Genomic DNA, 14,475 nt, shown 5'->3' on the forward strand with positions numbered 1-14,475 from the left:
CAAATATAAAATTGATTGTCTTTTCCTATACTATGCTATGCCTCATAATTAGATCCTAATTTCTGGAAATAAGACAATTCTAGTAGAATTAAATTGCTAAGTTTTAGCCTGTGAAGGTGACTCAGATTATTCTTGATGATGAAAAAATTATGACATGAAGATTTAAGGCCCTACATGAAAGTTTGAACTAATACAAGAAATTAAAATTTTTCTTTTCCTTGGTTTTTGAATAGATATCTGTGAAAGTCAACCATTATTCTAAAATAAAGGAGAGATTATTTATTACAGTTATGCTTAAATCAAAATAATCATCATTTTTAGAGATATTTTCTCCTCTTTTATAAAGTAGAAACTCTTTGAGGAAAGGGACTGTTTTATACTCCCAATGTCTACCAGAGTTCTGTCAATTAAAAAATATTTTTAAATTAATTGATAGATTGGCTGGTTGATCATTTCACTCCAGGGACAAAAAAAGTTGGAGAAATATGCATTTCCTATAGGAAACCAGTTGAGGCCACTTTAGGATCTCACCACGATATGCTCTGTAGGAGAAAAAAATACCTGCATAATTTGGTCATAATCACCAACTTTTTATATTTGGCACCAAGTTTTTGACATTTGCTTAATGAGAGGGAAGGTTTGCTTAACCAAAACACAGATTTTCCTGTTACTTTAATAATTATTATGTAACATCCCCATCACTTCTCCAAACTCTCAGAGATTTGGGGTCTATTTTTTCAAGGGTTGGGATAGTTCTCTTTTCAGTATATTTGAAGGTGGAGCAAGGAGAGAAAGAATTATTCCTGACAGCAGCTCAAAAAATGTTTCAAATTTCTGGTGGGAAATAGATAAACGAAGATTTCTGAAAGAAAATAAATATTTTAGCTACACAGAGATGTTTCTGTTCAAGGATTTTTTAAAAGGACAAAAATAACCTGCTCTGGGAAGGGCAGAGACCTCCACACAGACAAGGGTATAGAGAGAAAGGACTCCTTTTTTCTCCTTTCAGTCCAGCTGGAGGGACTGAAGGACTAAAAGGAAAATAATGAGAGGAAAGAATGAAAGAACTGTGGTGACCAAGACAACAATGAAGGAGGGAAAACAACTCATCCCTCTGCCTGAAGTGCAGACCAACTAATTCTACCCTGATATTGCAAGCAGCTCACTCTGCGCTCTGCTGAGACATCCCAGCAAATGCACTTGGCCCAGCGCTCCATCCTGGCCAGAGATTTTACATTTAGAAGTGTAAGACATAGTAACATTTAAGGAATTCTGGATTCTGCCAGCCAGCTATCCTTTCTCTCTTGGCCATGGGACAGATGAGCCAGAATACTGCCATGCCTTCTATGTGTCTGTTGTCTAAATCAGGAGAGGGGAAGTTTGAGGGAGTGATCCCAGAGTTTGGTGCTTAAGGGAGGGGCATATTTTAGGGTCATCGTGACACTTCTGGCAGGATGGGGCAATCTGACTTGAAATAGTTCTGCTACATTGCTAGATGGATCTATTCATCCCAACCTGAGATTCTGGCTAGGGAAGGAAGTTTCCACTATCCAGACCACCAGGTGAAACATCAGAAAAACAAAATATGTTTTCTGGATATGCTACCTTTTAAATATTTTTTTTTGGTTTGTACCTTTCATTCCTCCTTTTCTTTATGATTACATCTGTTATTTTAGCTTATTTTTCCACTTTGTATTGAAATAGTTCTTTGAAGAAACCGTTATTTTGCATTAAGCAGGGCTCCTTTTTTTCCCCTTTAAAGTTTATACAAAGGAGCAATGTAGTACAATGGATAGAGAGCCAAGCTTCAGGTCAAGAAGATCTGGTGGATTCACACACTGCTTCTGTATTTGACGTGAAGGGAAGATCCATACCAAGAATTCCCCATTTGACAAAATCACAGATTTTCCTATTTTTAAGAGGGGAAAATCAACCATCTGTCCTAAATATACAAAACAAGCACATACATTTTCTCTGTGAGCAGTCACTTGCTTTGACCACCTTATCCAGGTTACGCCAAATACAGAATTTAGGGGGGAGGGATGAGCTGCTTTGGGATTACTGGTCTGTAAATATTGGAAGTCAGTGCATGATGTCTTTAAAACAGTCCTTCTCTGCCCTAGCTGGATGTCAAGACCTGGGTATAGATCTAGGAGACAGTGTAGACCTGGGCAAAAATACTTAGAGCAAAATAAGCTCCCAACTTCCATCAATGTTTTAAATACAGTTTTTTAGTTCCAGGAATAAGACAGACCTGTAATAACACTGATTTTTTTTAAAATCAATTTCTGATGATAATCTCTAACACATTTTTATCCTTCCCACAAGGAGGCTCCATAGTGAATGGATGGGAGGTTCCCAACTTTTTTTTTTTTTTTTGGCAAAGGCAATTGGGGTTAAGTGACTTGCCCAGGGTCACACAGTTAGGAAGTGTTAAGTGTCTGAGGTCATATTTGAACTCAGGTCCTCCTGACTTCAGGGCTGGTGCTCTATCCACTGCGCCACCTAGATGCCCAGCTCCCAACTTTTCAAAATAGAAGCAAGCAAAAAATTCATAGGTCTAAGAACCCAAAGGGAACCTGGTGATTGTCTTGCCCAATGGCCCCATCTAATACAGGAGGATATGGTGGCCCAGAAAAGCTAAAGGATTTCACTGAAGGCATGTGGATAGTAAAATATCAAACCCAGAATTTGAGCCCAAGACCTCTGGGAAGAATCCAAAAATCTCCACCTACAGCATATAGTAGACAGAGGGATTTTTTCTTTTGATGTCAAGCTCAGCTATCAAGAATGTTAATATATATGTCAAATTGAATTGGAGTCTTCAAACCGTTTTTATTTCACCTCCCCTTTTTAAAACCAATTGTAAATCCTCAGGCACTGTCTTATAGACTCTTATAGACTACAAAGTGGAGCCACACTTTAGCCCTTGCAAGAACTCTTCAGCTGTAAGAATGAAACAAGGGAATGACAAAAAAGCTCACCTGCCCTCACCCTCTCAAAATTTCCCTAATCCTGAATTTGTGGATCAAATATACTTAAGCATGCATCAGTAAGCACCTGAAACCACTAATTTCTGCAAGTAAAGCAATGTGAAGTATCCCAGAGTAAGGATCATACATCCAATGAATTAAGAAATCAGTATATCAAAACAACCATTATAAATTTCTAACATAATACATTATATATTATGTAATATATGTGATCATAAAACTCTTCATGAGTTTACTCATCTGTTAAGTGAGGGGCTTGGCCAAAATGATCTCAGAAGTCCTTTTAAAACTCACATTCTGTGGGTCTAATTATTTTTTTTTAGTAATTAGGTACCAAAGCTATTATTAAGGAGAGAGAGGTTGGAAAAAAGAGCTATTATTCAGTTGTCTTTTAAATACGCCAAGCTTCATATAAACAACAATTACAGAATTTGTCAAGTCTTATTTTTAAAAATGGACAAATTAATGAAAACTGTCCCTTTTTTCTGCTTCCTTAAGACTTGGGCTAAGGTAATTATAAATTATATCATTTCCAATTGTAAACAAAAATACAACTTTCCATAATTTAAAAATATCAGAACTCTAGTCTGGAACAAGACGCAGATTTTTCCTGGGTTTAAGAGTATTTTTGCGACTACAAGACCAATTTTCACCTAGAGAAATTCTTGTTTAATTTTAGAAACAACGTGGGGAGACAGAGAGGAAAAAACAGCTACAAACTAAATAAAGAAAACATACTCCCATGACCAATGAAGGGAATGCCTTGCTGTTTTCCCTGACAGGAAAAATGCTTTCACAGAGTTTCTGTTCCCAGGCAGAGGACATCTTTGAAGAGTTTATTTGGTCACCTCTCAGTGTAGCGGGTTTACAAAACTAACTCAATTCAGTGTTACTGGGAGTTACCCACTTAAATGTCCTACACACAGAAGGAGAATAAACCCCTTTCTGTGCCAGCTTTGCACTTGGCTTGAATTTTTACGACTGACTTAGAAGCCCTAGGGAATGAAAAAGTCTCTTAATGGAAACACTGACACAGTCTTAAATATAGTGGCATGAACGGCCCCACTATAAAACTGCACAAGGGATGTGGCCACTGCAGAAGGCGTTGAAATGCACAGAATTTATCAGAAAATCGCCAACAATTGTTTTACTCATATACAACGGCCAAACTGTGAAGACTTGGAGGCATAGAAACATAACCACTGTTTCAACATTTCTAAGCACTTACTTTTTTTTTTTTTCTTTCAAAAAAATGCTAACTTTTGTAGGTTCCTTATCCTTTCATATTTACTGCCTTGATTCCAGCATTGGGTCCAATCACTCTTGTTATGCTGTTTTAGCATATATGTTCTCTCAAAGGCCTGGGGGAAACTTTTCGATATCCCTCTGAAGAATCAGAGTTTATTTTCATGAGACCAGAACATGTGTACACGACAACTTTTTAAAAATGCTCTGAAATAAGACTCAGAATATTAGAGTTCATTTTCATATGAGACCAGGACATGCAGACATGACAACTTTTTTAAAAGTGCCCTGAAATAAGACTCAGAATATTAGAAATTATGAAGCCAATCTTTGGAAGATTCATGAGATTTTATTGTTTTTTTTCTGAGTTTTTGCTTGTATTTTGCTGTGGGTTTTTTTTGAGATTTATCTTAATTTTTAATAGTTTTCTTTCTCGAATTAAGCTGTAGATCACAGTGCTTGATTTTTGAGATATACTTACTTTTATTCCTAAACTGTAGGCTTTTTATATCACTTGGGATTTTCTAGTCTGTCTGGATACATTAATAATGCATTGCTTATCTGAATAACACAATGACCAATCATCATTCCAAATGACTGATGATAAAACATACTACTAACCTCCTGGGAGAGGTGTTTTAGACTCAGGATATAGAATGACACATGAATTTTTTTTTTTTTTTTTTGCGCATGGCCAGTGTGGGAATTTATTTTGCATGAATAAACATATTTTTTAGTTTTCCTTTTTTTTTTTTTTTTTTAATGGGAAGGGGATGAGAGAAAACACATTTTTGTTACTTAAAAAAATAACTTCATCCCTCTTCCCCCAAAAGATATCTCATTTAAAGACTTCCCTACATTATAATTTTTGATTGAATGCCAGTACAAGGGACAAAGGCTTAGTATGACAGGCTGTAGGGACCCCCTGAAATGAAAATTTCATTTCATGAATTGAAATTTCATGAAATGAAATGAAAGTCTGTTGTAATATGGTTAGAGCAAGTCATAGGAAGACTGTAGAACATTGTGATTTCTGTGAAGCTAGAGAGGATATCTGAGTAAATCTGTGTGTAAAACTAAGCGTATTGATCTATATGTTTGGGACAAATGGCTGGAAGCAATAAAAGTCTAGTAGTTGAAATCCTGTGATGTGATAGCTAACAGAAAGGGAGAAAAAATCTGAGGCAGCAGAAGCAAGGTGAAGAAATAAATGGCTAGATAATTCCTAGGGATATCATTATTATAACCTAGTTCCATGGGTGACTCATGTGTCATAATGATGACTCAGATTTGTCAACGAAAGGTTAAATTACATGCAGAATCCTCAGCATTGCAGAGGAGTCAGGAAAAACTGAATTCAAAACTCTGCCTCATACTGCCTCTGAACTCTGGGCAAATCACCTTACTTCTCAGCACCATGGCCAACTCTCCAAAGAGCATGATAGATCTGTCAAGATAATAGGAGTTTCTTATCAAGAGTTCTCTAAACAAATGAAATTACAGATGTAGCCCAAAAATACTCTAATATATACAAAATATTAAGAGGTCTTGAAGAAGTATGTTGCTTAGTCCCCTATGGTAAACTTAAGGACAAGGACCAGACTTGCACATTTATATACTAGGAAAGAGTACCTATATGCTATTGGTGCAATTATTAGAGTCTATTCTATTTAAGGAAGCAGAGAAATGTGAAGCACATTTCTTGGAAGCCATAGAAATGGTTCGTATGAAAAAGACTTGGTATTTAAAGGGTAAACTTCCATTATCTAGAAAATTAAATGAAGTGGAACACATCATTCATGAGTGAGGAGGAGTGGTATGCTGTATATGGAACCAAGGACTATGACAATTTTCATGGTATTCCTTAAATATAACTATCTGGGCCAGCTATTGAGGATTTTATTCTATTCTACTGAAGAGCCAACCAGTAATTTTCATGCCTGAAATGGAATGTCTGAGAATTCAAATACAAAATACTTAATTCTTTCACTAAAAATAAGGGTGCATAATACACGTACAGGACCATGAATTGACAGAACAGTATTTGAAGGTTAATGCTCAAAAGGAAATATTGGCACATTTAATGCTTAATATTTTTAGTAACTCGCAATGGACTCCACTTTTGCATTCCAAGAAGGTCTCCCCAATTTGGAGCAAATGAAATATATATATTTTGAGCAAGTGTATGCATATACATAAGCAGAGATATATTATGAAGAAATTATTCATTTTACAAAACGATTACCATAGAATTTCTTTTAATAGCTCAGCCGGTACATTTTAAAAAGTTTGAATTTACAAAAGTATATGATTTATACACTTCAGAAAACCCCCAACTAATCAAGCAATTATGTTCCAAAAGTTTGTCTTAAGTCATTTGTATGGAATTCAGAAAATATTCTCTCATAAAAACAACATTATATATGGTGTAATACCATCCCTAGTCTAGCTTATTCAGATTTTTATATACCTGAGCTATGTGCTAATAGTCTCAATGAAGTCCTAAGAGATGGGGTGAGACATATTTGCCAATAGAGAGGAGAAGTAAAGGGAGGAGACTTAGAAAGAAGGAAAATAATTTGGAAGGGGGAAAGAGGAAAGGAAGCAATGGTAGACAAAGAAAGGGATAGGAGGAAGAGAAGATGGAAGGAAAGTGAAAAGGAGGAAGAGTTTCCTTCTTTCCTGATACTCTTCAGGGTTCTGTGTTTTGATCCTGCCCAAGACTTGAACTATAGAACTTTATCCAGTCTTGCCCCTATCTAGCTCCCTAAACCCAAATCAAAGTATCATTGGATCAGGGCTTACCTGTTCTTTGCCCCAGTTTCAGAGGATTCTTGGCCAACCTCTCTACTTGTGCTTTTGATCTCATTTCCTTCCATCTCACTGGAAACTTGCCCCATAGATAAATTTCCTCAGTCTTTCACCTTCAGTTTCCTGTTCCTTCTCAGCTACTTATAAATATGTCTAGCTTTCCTCATTCTTCAATAAGACCATTTGACCTCACCATGCCCTCAAATAACCTTTTTTATATTTTTTTATCTTTCACTGCTAAGTTCCTAGTAAGAAGATTTTGTATTTAATGTCTTCTTTTCATCAACAAATTATTTCTTAGCCCTTTGGAATATGGCTTCCAACTTTTCCATTCCATTGAATGGTTACAAAGCACACTTGCTCAGTCTTTTCCCAGTTCTCATATCTGACCTCTCTATGTCTTTGAACACAGTTTGATATTGGGGGTTACCCACCACTTCTAGTAGGGAACCACTTCCCTAAAATGCATAGCAGGTGATAGTCATCTGATAGGCTGCATTCTTAGGGTATCCAGGTGGTGCAGTGAATAGAACTCTGTGCCTGGAGTCAAGATCTAAATTTAACACTAGTTGGAGATATGTCTTAGTTGGATGACCTTGAGCAAGTCACTTAACCCTGTTTGCCTTTTGCAAATGAATTTTCTCATTTGTAAAAATGAGCTGGGGAAGGAAATGGGAAGTCACTCCATTATCTTTGCTAAGAAAACTCCAAATGGGGTCACGAATAGTCAGACATAACTGGAAAACAATGATCTTTCTTGCTTCAAATCAGAATTGTCTGTGTGTCAAAAATACTTAAAGACTGCTTTGAGCTGGTCCCATAGTCGTAGGTCCTACAAAGTTCCTTCCCCCCCATCCCCCCTTCAAAGTTCATTTACATTTTTGCTTTCAAAAGTACAGGCATGTGGGTAGGTTTTCTTTTAACAATTCACATCCTTTAGACTTCTCTTTCACAGATGAAAGAAATAGAAATCCAGTTTTCAAGGGAAGCTAAATTTCAGTGAAAAGCAGTGCAATGGGGGACGAGTCAATGCAAGCCCAGCTCTGAAATATGCACAGTATTTTGGATGCTGAATAGCTACCCAGAGCCTTAGAGAACATGCTTGTAGAAATGGAAGATGATGTGAGGAGGAAGGGCCCTAATTTCTGATTCAGAATACTCACAGATATTCTGGCAGCTTCCCATCTACTTATTCCATAGCTTTTACCTCATTGCTGACCCAGAACTGAGTGTCCACACAAAAGTAGATCTTTGAAGCTTTCTTTTTTCCTGGTGACAAATGAGGCAAGAACTGTTGCAAGCCTCTGGGTAGGGAGAGCAGTTGTGCCATTAGTTGACTCTCCTCTTCTGGATTGACATGATTCTCCTATCTCTGTTGTGTATTCTATTCTGCTCTTAGACAAATGAGAGTCAGACACAGAGAAAATCAAGTCTTTGTGAGATTCAAAAAATCATAGGAACTATTAGAAAATCAATGATAGCTGTCCATGACAGAGTGCCATGAATCCTGAAATCAAGTAGAATGAGTCACCAGCATAGCAGCCAAGGAAATAACCTGTGAGATCCAACTCAGCATTAAATACACTCAGTAAAGATACTACATTTTATAGGTGAGGGGATACCTGGTCCAGCTGGAAGTGAATTTGAGTGAAGAAGTGAACAAATTATTTAATAGTAAACAAATTAAGTCTGAGCCCACTCTCCCCAATGGCACTACTCCCATTCTGGGGAAACATTTTTTATTTTGGGGTCTTGCCATATCTTTTTAGTAAATATACCTTTTTAAAGCTAATTAATGTCAATTGGATAGTTGATATTGAGAAAGAAAATAGTTAATTGATAGTGGTAAGATATAGGAGCTGCCAATTGATATTAGAGAAAGGAATAAATAGGAATGGGAGCTGATGAACAATAACATTAGAAGAGCCCTACAGCTCCACAAGGGAATCTTTAGAATTCTGAAAGAAAACAGAGAATAGGGAACTTGATCTGCCAAAGGTGTTAGAATTGGGAAAGACTAAATCTGCACACACAGATGTGTGTGTGTATATATACATATATATATATATATATATATATATATATATATAAACACAAATATATACATGCTTATATATCTATATTTCTGTGTTTTTGTATGTATATTTCTATATATGTATATTTGTTTATGTATATATATTTCTGTATGTGTGTGTTTGTAATGTGTTAAACCTTGCATATACCCGCTCTGGTTCTCAGATGGGCTGGAAATGGTTCATTACCCAGCCAAAGTAAAGCAAAGTATCCCCTAGGCTTGTGTGTCCTACAAGGAATGTGGGTGGGATACTGCCTCTGGAGGATGGAACTAGGAGAGGCCTTTTTAAAAATATATAAACACAAATCTGTCCTTATCTAGCCACCTTTTGGGGAAAGGGACCCCACCCAGGGATTACGGAGTAAAATCTGAAGCTTGGTCTGTGTCCTGAAAAGTTCAGTTGTGGCTCCTTGGCTACACAGACATGTAATCAGCTTTTCATGGAATAACCAATTCTTCTTACATCTGAAAATTATAATTTGATAATCTGACATCATGAAAGTGGCTTGTAATGTTTCTGGACAATAACCAGAGCTTGCCTGTTACATGGGCATTTGGCAAACTTCAATTTGGATGATTTCATCCCAAACAAAATGCTGAGTGAATATATTTCTTTTATTTTTAGAAATGCAGTTGTACAATTATCTTCTTAATTCTAACCACTTCTAACTGTTGATGTTGTTCTCATAAATGTTTCAAACTTCAGATGTACAGGCAACTTAGTAAAAAAAAAATGCATCTGCTCTGGTAGGTTCCAGTAACATCTCTAATTAAGACTATAGTCTTAGGCTGCTTGTTGTTTTCTCTTTGTTTCTCAATCTCTGTCTCTCTGTAGTGTCTCTCTCTCTCTGTGTCTCTAAAATGAAGGAGGCGTGTAATATATGGGAAGTGAGAGAATACTGGAATGAAAGTCAGAAGGTGTGTGCTCATTTAGGTGAGTCACCTCCCCTCTCTAAATTATTTTATCCCCTGAAAAGTAGGGGAACACATTTTCTGAATACTTCATAGGATTCCTGTAAGGTTCAAATGAGAGCATCAAATGAGACCTTCAAGGCCATCTGACCCAATGCCATTTTAAATATGAGGAAATTGGGGCCCAGAGAGTTGTGACTTGCCCAACTTCAGTCAGTCAATAAACATTAAGTGCCTACTATATGCCAATCAATCAATAAACATATATTAACTCCCTATTATATGCCAGGCTGGCACTTGCTACTGGGGATTCAGAAAGAGGCAAAGTTCCTAACTTCAAGGAGCTTACAGTCTGATGGGTGAAACAATAAGCAAAAATATGTATAAACATCCCAGAAGCAGCAAGTAAAAGGAGTGAGATTTTACCCAAAGTGCTTTGACTCCATATTTTGTGCTCTTTGGACTAAGCTTGGGTCAAAGGTAGGATGGGGAATGACATATGTCAAATTCTTGGTGAACTTTGAAGCACTATGTAAATGTTAGCTTTTTATTGTTATTTTATTATTATTTTTTATTGTTAGCTCATTTAATTCTGAGAGGATATTAATACAGGGAATATTGCCTCTATTGTACTGATGAAAGAATGGACACTCAGAGAGGTGAAGTCATTTGTGCAAAGGTCACATAGGCAGTAAGTTCTAGAGGCAGGATTTTCACTCCAGTCTCATCTAGCTCCAAGTCTGGAACACTTCATTATACTATGCAAAGCTGCCTTAATGTCTCAGGGTTATCGAGATCCTAAAAAAGATCTCTAATATTTTTGTGCAAGAGCTAGAAGGAAACCAAAAGAATTTCTAAACAAGTCATGTATAGGAAGGAAATCTGCCATACTTCTTGTAGTCTTCTGTAGAATGAGGGAGGACCCCCTAGGCAATCCTATAGAAACTGGACATTCTCTCCAGGAGAAACAGCTCTTTAAGGTTCTGATATGACATCAATGCATTAATAAACAAAAGTATTTGTTAAGTGCCTATTATGTGCCAGACTGTGCTGGTGCTAGGAATACAAAATCAAAAAATGATACAATTCCTATCCTCTAATCTGAAATCTCACAAGCAGGTCTTGAAGCACTGGATATAATACTTTTTTTCTTCCACTATAGCAAAATTTAGTTATATATGTGAAGGAGGAAATAAGTTTTTATGTCTAAACTGCTTTCTCTCAGCTTATGTAACTAAAAATGCTTTGATTTAAAAATAAAACTTGGCTAATAATTAACTCATAATATGGACCAAATGCATTTGGAATGTTTAGAGGGAAAAAAACCCAAACCTTAAATGACCTAGACATTTAACTTTAAAAAGTAGTCCCTAATGCACGCACATTGCCTAATGTTCTTAAGAGTTTATATTTTATCACCTCTGAAAGTAGTATGCTTTTTCCAAACAGTAAGCATACTGGGGAAATGATGTAATGATTTGTCTTTTTTTTTTTTTTTTTAAAGGAACCTTAAACTGCCCAATGTCAGAACTGGGAAAAACTTTGGCCATCTAGTCCATTGGTCCTGAAACCTTTGGCAGTCTGGTAGGGGCTATGGACCTCATCCAAGAATCATGTTTTTTTCATTGCCTAAAATAAAATATATCGGTTTTCAGGGGAAAACAATTATTTAAAAATAAACTTGTTAAAATAAAAAACAGATCATGAACTCCAGGAACTCCAGGTTGAGAACCCTTCAATTAGTTTTATTCTCTCCTTCACACAGCTCGTTAAAGTGCCATCGCAGAACATTCAGTCTTAGGTTTTCTGATTCTAAATACAGTGCTAAATAAACAATTAAATGGAATCTCTAGTATTCAATATGGAAAATTGGTCTCTGGATGAAATACCTGGAAAGGTCATCAGAAAGTGAGACATAACCTGTTTTGCAAAGTTCAATTGACCTATACAATTCATCCTCCAAAAACCATTAACCATAAATGTGTATGTGTGTGTGTGTGTGTGTGTGTGTGTGTGTGTATTAAGCTTAAGAACTATATAGGAACATATATCCACATATAAACACATAGGCTTTTTTCTTGGAGAGAATATCACACACACACACACACACACACACATCCCTAATTCACTTCTATCCATCCACATCCATTACCTTTACTTATTTTTATTCTCATCTCCTCCATGTTTCTAGGGCAGACTCTGCCTTACTATTTTTCAGATTTAAGGTTCTGACTATACTTCCTGGAATTCAAACCCAAAGTCCCCTTGTGCAAATGCCTTCTAAGGTATTAGGCTTCTCTAAAAAAATCAGGGATAACTGGGACCAGAATAAACAAATTTTAACTGCCATTGCTTAATTTTTTCTTTATCTGAAAGTTAAGTTCACTCATTTCAGCCTTTCCTATGGTACCCTTCTCAACAACTTCATCTTGCCTATCTCAATCCTTTTTCTGCTAGTCACCTCTAGCCTTTATTTGTTTTGACTACAAGTTGCAGGGAGGGTGTAGACTTGCATTGGCAGAGTGCTTCATCACCTAGGAATCCTAAGCTCAGATTGCCCATCTATGGAATGGAAATAATAATACCTACAGCCCTCACCTTATATGAGCCCATTGTGAAAGTTCAGTGAATTAATGTATGTAAACTATCTTGTAAATCTTAGGTTGTTATCATTGCTGATTATTGAGTAATTATTAATTATTACATTATTGATCAATGCAACAGAGATAAAAAGTGGCAAAACAAGAATGGACACTCAGGTCAGAGCCTTTTCCATTGTATATCTTTTTTTTTTTTTTTCCAGAGCTCTTTGTTCAAAAAAAGGCCAATGTCAACTCAACTCTCCAAAAAAGTCCACCTGTATCTCCTTCCTGAGATATCACTCTTCCCCAACCCTACTCAGATTAAGTATTGCATCGAAAGATACAATCTATCTCTTCTTGAGGCAAAATAACAACAATAGCAAGACTTACGCCTAGATAGCAAAATTCAGGCTCCATTTTATTTCTGGCCAAAATGAAAAACAAAAAAACTTCATTCACTTACCTGTTCGATAGACAAAGTTGCCTTCAGTCTCTGATGATGATGGAGACACTAGCTCCTCCTCAAATTCATTGGAACTAAATGACCCCGAATGGTTTCTCTGTCTCGTTTTTTCCATCATTGCTGCATTTGTGGCCATGACGTGTCGCAAAGAGTCATTAAGGTAGCGGTTCAACAAGCTACTCTTGTATTTGGGGGGTGACACGTAGTCCTCATTGGTGCCGGGTTCTGGTCTCACTCCAGTTTTGATCACAGAGCTCTCTGTTTTAATTACTGCATGGTGAACTGGGTTATTATACCCCGATTCATTCACATGGTTTCTTGGGGGATTTTCTCCATCTGAGGGAGGCAAAAAAGTCTAGGTAGTGAAATACAGGTAGTAAAATACGTGTGTTTTTGCCTAACCATTCAATTGTGAAATGTAATGATTAGAGAAACATAAAAGTCAAGTTCTCAAAAACAGAATGGACCTTATTTTTGTGTTTAGGGGTTAAAGTTAAAACTTTCAGAAATAAGACCTCTAAACATACTGACCAAACATTATTCCAAAGGATCCATGACAATACATCCTACTCCCATCCTGACAGAGAAGTGAAGAATTCAGAGAAAGAATTAGAAATATATATATATACATATGTATATAGTATATGTATATATGTATTCATATGCACGTGTATATAATATACATGTGTACATATGTAATATGTATTTTTGATATAATCAGTGAGGAAATTTGATTTTCTTGATAATGCTTATTTATTACAAAGGTTTTTTCCTCCCTAAACAAGAGGAGTGGAGGGAGAGAAAACGGATTTATAAAACTTGAGATAAATAAAATTACTTTTTAAAAAATAAGCTGACTCTTTTGCTAAAATGAAAATAGAGATTGTTTGTACATGTCTCTCCCCCCTGCCATGTTAATTCAATTTTAATGACTTTTTCAGAGGGTGTTATTCTGACACATAACTTCTTAAACAAGGGGAAAATGTAACAAATCTGTTGGTCATTTATAACATTACAACAGCAAAGTTACCTCATGCAATAAAAAAGAACCAATATGGCACCAATAGGCCTTATGGGACAAATCACTAACTTGTTAAAAACAATTAAAAATCAAGGTAACCTTCTAAATCCAGGAGCAAATAAAAAAAAAACCAACAAACCTTCAGAACATGAATCATCACTGCTCACACTAAGTCTTTCTGCATTTCCTTGCACATATTTGTTGTAGAGTTTTATTCGCAAAGCCCAGCTCAGATCTGGTTGCCTGACCGTATTCTTAAGGCGACGTCTTGCATTAGCAAACCAGTTTGACACCTAAAAAACAAATAAAATGTCTGCTTTCATAAAATTTAAAAACCTTTCCCATTGATACCTGTATTTTCTCACAAGTTGAAG

The 14,475-nt window shown here is 36.3% G+C and overlaps 1 protein-coding gene across 6 annotated transcripts in view; it reads right to left on the minus strand.

Annotated features, from left to right (window-relative positions):
- MKX (mohawk homeobox) overlaps positions 1-14,475 on the minus strand; it is a 99,796-nt gene that overhangs the window by 62,710 nt on the left and 22,611 nt on the right. For all 6 annotated transcript variants that reach the window (XM_074266998.1, XM_074267001.1, XM_074267003.1 and 3 more), the window contains exons 4-5: positions 14,241-14,394; positions 13,081-13,416 (exon numbers count right to left, since the gene is read on the minus strand). In XM_074266998.1, the coding sequence (XP_074123099.1) occupies positions 13,081-13,416; positions 14,241-14,394 (490 nt within the window). The remainder of the gene's footprint in view (positions 1-13,080; positions 13,417-14,240; positions 14,395-14,475) is intronic.

This window comes from Sminthopsis crassicaudata, chromosome 5 (genome assembly GCF_048593235.1).
Source record: "Sminthopsis crassicaudata isolate SCR6 chromosome 5, ASM4859323v1, whole genome shotgun sequence".
Taxonomy (NCBI): Eukaryota; Metazoa; Chordata; class Mammalia; order Dasyuromorphia; family Dasyuridae; genus Sminthopsis; species Sminthopsis crassicaudata.